Consider the following 9925-nt stretch of genomic DNA (forward strand, 5'->3'; position numbering starts at 1 on the left):
CCCGTAAAGATTTACAGCCTCGGAAACCCTGTACAGGGTCGCTATGGGTCGGAACCGACTCGACGGCACTTAACAACAACAACAATTAGAATCGATAAGCCTGTAATTTCAGACCCAAAAGATGGGAGTCTGTTTAGACTACTACAACATTTTCATCTTCCTAGAATGAATTAAATAAACAACTTTCATGTTAACCAGTTTTGACTGTGCACAAGACCCAAAGTCCCCAATCTAGAAAGGCTACTTAGAGCAAGGAGTTAAGTGGATTGAGGTTTTCACTTGCCCAGATGGAGAAATGTACAGAACTGGTGACCCTGGCTATCTGCTAAGACTCTAAACGTACAGTCTGACAACATTTATGGAGCAATCTTCTTTGAAATACTACTGATTAACAATTACTACAGAACATATCTCTTTACTTGAGATCATTTACTTTATAGCACTGATTTTTCAACCTCAGAACTACTAACATTTGTTGTTGCTAGGTGCCACAGCGTTGGTTCTGACTCATAGAGACAAGTATGTACAAGAGAACAAAACCCTGCCCAGTCCTAAGCCACCCTCATGAGTCCATTGTTGCAGCCACTGTGTCGATTTACCTTGCTGACAGGTTTCCCTCTACTTTACCAAGCATGATGTCCTTCTCTAGGAACTGGGCCCTTCTGATTACATGTCCAATGTATGTCGAGACCAAGTCTCACCATTCTGGCTGTCCTTCTTCCAAGACAGATTACCATACTTTCATGCAAGTAACATTTTGTTGCTGCTAACTGCTATCGAGTTGATTCCGACTCACAGAGACCTGGGTATAGGGTTTCTGAGGAGCATCTGGCAGGTTTGAACCACTGACCTCGTGGCTCACAGTACAGTGCTGATCCTACAGCATCACACCAGGAGTCCACAAATAACACTAGTGGTGCTTTGTTTTTGAATTCCACGTGAACATGTGCGCTATTTTCAGAAGATGTTGCTGCTAAATGTCATTGAGTTGGTTCTAACTCATAGTGACCTGATGCACAACACAATAAACACTGCCGGTCCTGCACCGTCCTCACAATTGTCACCCCTGAGCCTGCTGCTGCTGCCACTGTGCCAATCCAGCTCGGGGAACCCTACCAATATTTTTATAGATTATGACTTAAAATTTCAATTTTTCTGCCCAACAGATTTCATCTTAAGTCTTTGTTTTGGTGTCTGTTGATGCGGAGGTTTGATAGCATAGCCTAGTTCCTAAAAGAGTCCTTATCCCAGTAGGATTCCCTGCCTACTCTGCAAACCACTTTCTTCAATACAGACAGAAATCACCTGTTCTGCACGGGAAACAGTACTCGCCAGGGTAGCCAGCCACAGCCTACGAAGTGTGACGGTCGCTTAAGCAGGTGAGGCCTGGCTGCCATTTGAACCCCTCCCAAGACCCAGCACAAACAACAGAGGATAAGCTTGGGACCTGCAGGCAGAGGGGTCACATGTCACTCGACTAGCCCACAGGCCAGGGGCCCCATGCCTGCATTATCCTGCAGCCTGGCTTCACCTGGGACCAGCCCAGCCATACTCAGGCTGTGACAATCCCCACCTGTCTGCAGAGCAAGTGACCAGGATGCAGATTGGCTCCAAGAAACTCTACCTCTCTCAGGCCCGGCCACAAACTGCTCCAACTGTTTATTTTTCAATTACCGAGTTGCTACCAAACAACTCCTGGTGTGGCACTGTTGGATAAGCATTTGACTGCTAACCATGAGGTTGGTGGTTCAAATCCACCAGCCGCTCCTCAGAAACTCTATGCTGGATTGCTGAGTCGAAATCGACTCGATGACACTTCACCACCACCACCACCACCACCACCACCAAGGAGTTTTCTGGGAGCACAGTGGCTCTGTAGGAGAAGCACTGGACTGCAAACCTCAATGTTGGTGGTTCAAGTCCACCAGTCACTCCGAGGAAGAAAGATGAAGCTTTCTGCTCATGCAAAGATTTACAGCCTCAGAAACTTTATACAGGGGTCGGTATGAGTCAGAACCAAATCTACGGCACTTAACAATAACCAAGGAGCTCTGGTGGCGTTGTAGGATAAGCAGTGAGCTACCAACCCAAGCAAGACCCATATTTCAAATTCACCAAACGTTTCACAGGAAAAAGATGTGGCTTTCTGCTCCTATTGTAAGATTTACAAACATACAAACCCTATAGAGGATTGCTAGGGGTCAGAATCGACTGGACAACAGTGAGGGAGGTGGGGAGGTGGGTTACCACCAGACTTGCTCCATGACTTCCTAATCGTGGCTTATAGCTTTATTAAACAAATAGGATCCAAACTAACATTTTTTGGCTATTGAATGAACCCAAAATTCACTTCTTGAAATGTCACAAGACATGCATGGTGTTAAGTCTGAGTGCACTGTGCCAGAATTTCCCCTCACAATTTCATCATTTCTGCTCATTATAGGTGTGTGCATGCTATTTAAGTGGGTGTGCTACTTGCATAAATACACAGTTCACTCTTCAGACAGTGTGTGGAATATTCACTGTATGCACCTACCACATACTGTCTTCCTGTGTCAATGCCCACACTGACGGTTGGGGCTGGACAGCTTTGTTGGGGGAGGCTGTCTTGTGCACTACAGGAGCTCTAGCAGCACCCTGGTCTGTCCCCTGATGCCACCTACATCCCCCAGCTATGACAATCAAAAAGACCCAGATAGTGTTGGTATTAGCAAAACCATTTCCAGTTGGGAACCACTGCTCTAGAGGGCAAGGGAAAGCTGATGCCCGGACTCGGCTTCTGTGGGGAACGTCCATGCCATTGGCACACTGAGACTTACACAGGGCAACCAACATCTGGCCATTCACAGCATGAGAGGCCTTCCTCGAATGTGGGTGACCACAAGCCATTTGCGAGTGGTGGAAACGGTCAAGAAGACGCAGTCTACACATTGCAGAGAGAATTATGAGGTCATTTTACTGTCATTAACAAGAATGACCTGAATCGTAGTGCTTCAATGACAGGTGGTCTCAGCATTAGAAAGATGCTATCTGTAAGGACCGACTGAGGCAGTCTACGAGTCCGAAACATACCTCTCCTCCAGGGCTACCTTATACCAGTCTGTCCTTTGAATAGTTTTTCTTTTACCTGCTTGCTTGTATAGTAGCTACATGGTTTCCTTCCAGTTATCCCAATGGAAGCCCTTTCATTTTATGAAGCGGTATTGTGGTGTATGCCACAAAGCATACTATCAAATTTCTCAGCCAGTGCTTCAATTCCCACCCCTTCAGTTGTGTCGCAACTGTCATCTCGAGATGCAGCGCTCTCTATATTTTGTTCTCGTCTGACGGTCTTTAAGCATTTGTCAAGTCTCTTGATAAACAAATCCACATCCTGCATCTTCATGCCGATGGCTGACGCGGCATTGAGGTAAGCACAGGGGTAGCTGTCTGTATGTGACATGAAGCCGCTGAAAGTGTAGCCACTCACGGTCTGCACTGTCCCCAGGGGCACCACCCTGAAATGGAAAGGTCACCAATTTAGTTTGCCTGCTGATGCTAGAAGAATGGCATCCACAAACGACAGCTTTCTCGGTTACTAAAGGCTCTAAAGGAGTCAAAAGTGCAGGCAGTCTGAGCCAGTCTTAAACACAATTACACAACCAACTGCTAGAGCGCATGGAAAAGTCCTGCTGCTGATCACCATTTACTACACACAGCTGCCCACAGGCTCTCGGAATCACACACTTTCACATCTTCAAAGAAGCTGAAGGAAATGATTTCCATTTCCGTGCCGTATCTGGGATCGGACTTCATACACACACACGCAACTGGGGTACTGAAATATCAGTTAACCCACCTCAGATTAACTGTTCCATGTCAGACACCAAATAATCAACAAGGCTACGCAATCAAGGGTATTTAAGCAAGAATCCAGGAGAACTTCTATAACTGCTTACACTGGGGTGGGTGGTGGTGGTGGATATTGTGTGCCAACAAGAAGTCAGTTCTGACAACAGGGACCCTGTACAGGGTTTCCGAGGCTGTAAATCTTTAAGGGGAAGAAAGCCTCAGTTTTTCCCCACAAAGGGGCTGGTGGATTCAAACTGCTGACCTTGTGTGTAAGCAGCCCAATGCATAACCCACGACACCACCGGTGCCCCTTTACGGTGCACAGTGGTCAGCAAACAGTAACATTCAGCACCTGCATCTTTGAGGCTTGAGCTCACTGGCATGCTTACAGAGCAGCAACTCTCGATGGCACGCTTTCAAAAAAGAAGTCAGTGAACACCATCAACTGAAACATAAAAAATGGGGCAGCGCTACAAGCAGAGTCAACAAAAGCTTTGGAAGTGTCAAGACCATGCACAGACACACACACACACACATATAATCTAAGTTGTTCATAGAGGTAAAAGCTAAATTATCTAAGAATTTTCTTTTTGGTGTGCTTATCTCTAACCTCTGATAGTCAAAGAGAAAGTCTTAATTAGAAGTAATATGAACGAATATTTTAGGAAGATTCATCGCTGACCTCTGGGAACCACTGGGTATGGGTGGTGGGGTTCTCCCTTTTTCAGGCCTGTGCTCTAAGGTAATTCTTCTTATCTTACTTCTTTGGCCTTTTCCTGGCAGCAAAACCAAAGAAGCTCTCTTCAGCATGGAATGGGGGCAACCTGCTCGGTGCAGTGGCTGACTCCAATGCCCACGTGCTCTCTCTGTAGGACTGGGCTAAGGAGGTCAAGGTGGTTTATGTCAAGTGCTCCAATGAGTCTGTGTTGGTGGCCACCTTCCACTGCACGGACCCCACCAGGCTCATCACCTGTGGGAAATCACACATCTACTTTTGGAGGTAGGAGAGGGGCAGCCTGAGCAAGTGGCAGGGCCTCTTTGAGAAACTGAAGTACATGCTCTGCGTGACCTTTCTGAAGGGAGGCAACGTGGTCACCGGGGACTCTGGGGGGAACCTCTATGTCTAGGGCAAAGGTCAGTGTCAACTCATATGTGTGGTCCCCAATCCATCCTCCTTCCCGATACTTTTTGGTTTCTCCTTTCCTCTAACGTTGCTTATATTATATGATAAAACAGATTAAATTCTTAATCTGCGTAATTCCAATACCTCACCCTTGTCAAGGCTAAACTCAAAAATTCCATCCTCCATGAAATCATTACTGATTCTCTACCCTTTGTCTTTTACAAATCTCTATCAGGGATCAAGTCTGAACTATAAATGAATAGATTATCCAGTGGATGGATAAATGGATATGTGGAAAATTTGTCTTAGCCAGTGAATGAACAAATGAAGAAAGGAAGTAAAGAATGAAGGGATCATCTAATCAAGGAATGGAAGAATGAGTAAATGGCTTGTCCTCGCTCCTAACAGATTGGTGACTAGGTCAATGAACAGCAGTTACATGAATGAACAGGTTGTCACAATCAATGGATCTATGAATGGATGAGTAGAGGATCAAGTGATTGTCTTAGTCAATGGATTGATGTGTCATAAATGAACAAAATGACCCATGAAATGAATCCATGACTGAGATGATGGATCAACAAATGAATGAATGAGTGGACAGGTCATCCCAGTTTAGTAGGTAAGATGAACAAATGAATAAGTTTTTTGGCCTAAGCAATTTTTTCTACTTGTTTTTGAAAATATGTCCAGCAAAACATACAGTTCTACAATTTCTACATGTACAAATCAATAGCATTGATTACATTCTTCAAGTTGTGCAACTAATCTCTCCCTCCTTTACCAAACTATTCCTCCCCCATTAACAATGAATCACAACCCAAGCTTCCTACCTGCACTTAGCAGTTGCTGTTGTCAATTTGATCAGATAATTTTCCAAAAGAACACAATATTCTTAACCAAATAAATGAATCTTCTTAACAAAAAAAAAAAAAAAAGACTATTTTAGGAACCCTGGCAGCACAGTGGGTTACAGGCTGGGCTGCGAACCTCAAGGTCAGCAGTTCCAATTTCTCAGCTGCTCTTTGGGAGAAAGATGAGGCTCTCTGCTCCTTAAAGATTTACAGCCTCGGAAACTCTCCCCAGGGTTGCTGGAGTCAGATCCAGCATACCACACCACTGCATGGCATACCACACCACCACCAGAAAGTAGGCAGTTATGGCAAGGTATTTCTTTTCAAGTCATTTCTCTCTGGCCTAGCAAACTCTATAGAAAGGAAATACATTTTCAAGTCAAGTCATTATATGAGGAGTAAGAAAAATTTTCAAAGGTGGAACCGAGGCAAAAAGTGCCTAACATTTTTACTTAAATTTTATGAGTCATGCCTATTTCTAAGGCCACCATTCGACACCACTGACAATCATCTACCGAAGGGAAATTCCAGGGAAGAATGTGTGCAGAGCTGCTGACCCTTCACCTGTGTGTCTGGTAAAATCAGCGAGAGTTCTCCATTTCTGTTGAGTAACTGAGGTGCAGGCAGGATGCAGAGGAGCGGGTGGCAACCTTACATTTGCTCTACTACGTCAGTCCTCAGCCCAGGGTCAGCGCTCACGCAGCGTTCAGCGTGCACTTCGGGGAGTACTGTCGAGGGCACTGGAGGGCCTCTCTTACACACACTTACCTGGCTCCAGACACCTGTCTGGTGAAGAGCATTGAGCCAAGCTGAGTGACAGCTTTGTCATGGTGTTCATCTAGGGTCTGAAGTGTCACAGCTGAAAGAGAAGAAAGCCTAAGTTTACCAACCCAACAGTCCCTGTGAAAACAAAGTCAGTAACGAAGATGTGTCTTTTCAGTCACTGTCATGAGGCACAATTTCACTTTTATGCTCCGGAGTTTGGGCAGGAATTTGCTTGTCTCAGACAAAAATACTGAAAGGAACTGAGCATGCTCAGAAGGTGGACTCGCATTTCCAAGTCACCACTGTACACGAGGCATTTCCTACTAATGAGAGGCTCAACGGCAGACCAGTGACAGCACTTCATTCAAGCACAGCCAAATTTTAACAACTTGCAACATGAGAATTTGGCCCAGTATTAATGATTGGACCACAAACTTTTCTTTTTACTCTTATCAGCACAGTATATTTCGTATTGTAATACACACACACACACACACACACACGATGGGGCTTCAAGAAGTTTGTGGCAAAATGGAAGTGAAAAATAATTTTTCCGTGAGCTCTCTGAAGTCCTGCACATATATATAAAGTTAGATCAAAGTCTGTACATGGAAACTCTTTCTAAGGTTGTATTAGTAAACGGTATTCTATTCCCATCACCACTGACCAGGCTAGACACGTTATTCAGCATAATTGTGATCGATCAATCTGAACTACTACTCCACCTGTGAGGGATCCTAATCTCTATTTTATAGACAGCGACAAGGAGGCTAGAGGCCAGTTCATGGCAAAATCGGAATTAGAACCATGCCATGCCATCTCCTATAACATCTGCACAGGTAGATACGCCAGCACAGGGCTGGTATGGACGGTCTGGAATATACACTGGTGGTCAAATGGGTTGCCATGGGGAGCCCATCCTTGAAACATGTTTCAGTTACAAATGATTCATTATCCTTACTCAAGTAAATGCAAAAAAACCCAAGACATTATACAACACATAGTCACATGTAACAAGGGATAGTTATGAAGCTTAAAAGCTACTTAGTACTAGAAACGTCAGTATTCATATTATCCTTTGTAATTAGCTCTTATACTACATAGGGAGCACTGGTGTGGGACTGTGGTGGGTTACTGCATGCTGGACTGCAAGGGTGGTTTGAACCACAGGTCAGCAGTTCAAACTCACCAGGTGCTTCTCGGAAACCCTATACAAGGTCACTATGATCATGTTGGAACCAACTCGACAGCACTAACAACATACTACATAGAGTCCTGGTGTGGCGCTGTAGGATAAGCACTCGACCAATAGGTCAGTTTGAACCACAAGGTTGGCATTTCAAACTCATCAGTTGCCTCTTGGAAACCCTATACAGGGTCACTATGAGTCAGAATCAACTCGACAGCACTTAACAACAATATACTACATAATGGAATCCTGGTATGGCACTACAGAATAACCACTGGACTGCTAACCACAAGGTCAGCGGTTCAAACCCACCAATCACTCCTTGGAAATCCTATACACAGTCAGTCGCTAAGAGTCAGAACCTGCTTGATAGCACTTAACAACAACAACTACATAATAAAAATACATATTCCTTATACAAATGAAATTACTATAAATACAGATTTCTCAAATTTTAAGAACTTCAAGACAGGAAACAATACCATTAAAAACAATATCTAAAAAGTCTTCAACTGGTAGAATTTGGGTTATAAGCATGATTTAAAATATTTCTGTATATTCACTATAATATTTAACCTGATTGAGTCAGTGTAAAGGGTATGTCTGAGAAACATAAAAATGTATCTACAGGCTAATTAAACGTTCTCAATTTACAAATTACAACTAGTGAACTTAGAAATAACAATGTAACCAATGAAGAGTTCAAAACACAGGCAGAGCCTGGACTAGGAATGAGTTCTGTTCCTAAATCAGTCTTTAAGTCAAAATTTATATGTAAATTGGGACAGGTACAGTTCGTACCTAGCCAAATATGTGTCTTAGCAAATATGGTATCCCTTTCTTTGCTTAAAAACGATGAATGAAGTACCTACAGATACATAAAACACCTTTAACGTTACAGTGCTGTGAAAATAATGACAATATTTTGATGCACCATAGAAGGACAATGCTCTGATGCGCTGTTTATCGTTACAAACCACTGTACGCACCTCACATTTGTAATATGATAGGCTTTATAAGGTAGGTGGTGACTATGTAACCCGCTGACTGCTTGGATTGATTTTTTTTTTTACAAAAGGAAAATAAATTACCTAAAGATATGGGATTGTGAGGTGTATGCAACAGTCTTTCGTTGTAGGCTTCAGACAGCTTCTTTAGCTCACTGGACAAATATGAAAACATTTCCTGCAACAAAAAGTCACACTTAAAACAAATCAAATACTTACTGTAAATTGAAATATTTACTAAGACCAAATATAATTACTGGACATCTATATTGTACACTAAGGAGCCCTGGTAGAATAACAGATTATGAGCTGGGGTGCTAACCACAAGATCAGCAGTACAAATCTACCAGTTGTACCGGGAGACAAAGAAGAGGCTTTCTGTTCCCATAAAGATTTCTGTCTGGAAGACCCTATAGAGAGTCGCTATAGTCAGAACCAACTCGACAGCACACACCACCACCATGTACACCAGGATCCTAGTGTGGTGTATGTAGGGAAAGCACAACTATTCACTTCTTAGAAACGTTGTACAGGGCCACTGTGCATCAGAAACAATTCAACAGCACTTACAAACAAAACACTGCACACTGGAGTCCTAGTATGGTGCTATAGAATAAGCACTGGACTGATAACCAGAGGTTGGCAGTTCAAACCCACCAGCAGCTCCTCAGAAGCCCTATACAGGGTCACTATGAATTGGACCTGACTCAACAGTACTTAGCAACAACATACAATACCCTTGTGCCATGGGAGCAAGCATCAAATTGTTGTTGTTGTTGTTAGGTGCCATCAAGTAGGAACCGACTCATAGTGACACTATGTACAACAGAACGAAACACCACCCTGTCGTGGGCCAACCTCACGATTGTTGCCATGCTTGAGCCCACTGATGCTGCCACTTTGCCAATCCATCTCGCTGGGGGTCTTCCTCTTTTTCTCTGATCCTCCACCTTACCAAACATGATTATCAATCTCCAGTGACTGGTCCCTCCTGACAATATATCCAAAGTATGAGAGACGAAGTTTGGCCATCTTGGCCTCCAAGGAGAACTCTGGCTGCACTTCTTCCAACACAGATCTGTTAGTTCTTTTGGGAGCCCATGGCACTTTCAGTATTCTCCTCCAACACCATAACTCAAAGGCATCAATTCTTCTA

The 9925-nt window shown here is 43.8% G+C and overlaps 1 protein-coding gene across 1 annotated transcript in view; it reads right to left on the reverse strand.

The window, feature by feature from the left end:
* Positions 1-3190: 3190 nt before the first annotated feature.
* The window catches only part of SEPSECS (Sep (O-phosphoserine) tRNA:Sec (selenocysteine) tRNA synthase), a 42520-nt gene continuing 35785 nt past the window's right edge, over positions 3191-9925 (reverse strand). Inside the window, exons 9-11 of the mRNA XM_006866316.1 lie at positions 8854-8947; positions 6577-6667; positions 3191-3497 (exon numbers count right to left, since the gene is read on the reverse strand). Coding sequence (XP_006866378.1) covers positions 3191-3497; positions 6577-6667; positions 8854-8947 — 492 coding nt within the window. The remainder of the gene's footprint in view (positions 3498-6576; positions 6668-8853; positions 8948-9925) is intronic.

This window comes from Chrysochloris asiatica, unplaced genomic scaffold, assembly GCF_000296735.1.
Source record: "Chrysochloris asiatica unplaced genomic scaffold, ChrAsi1.0 scaffold00089, whole genome shotgun sequence".
NCBI classification, from domain to species: Eukaryota; Metazoa; Chordata; class Mammalia; order Afrosoricida; family Chrysochloridae; genus Chrysochloris; species Chrysochloris asiatica.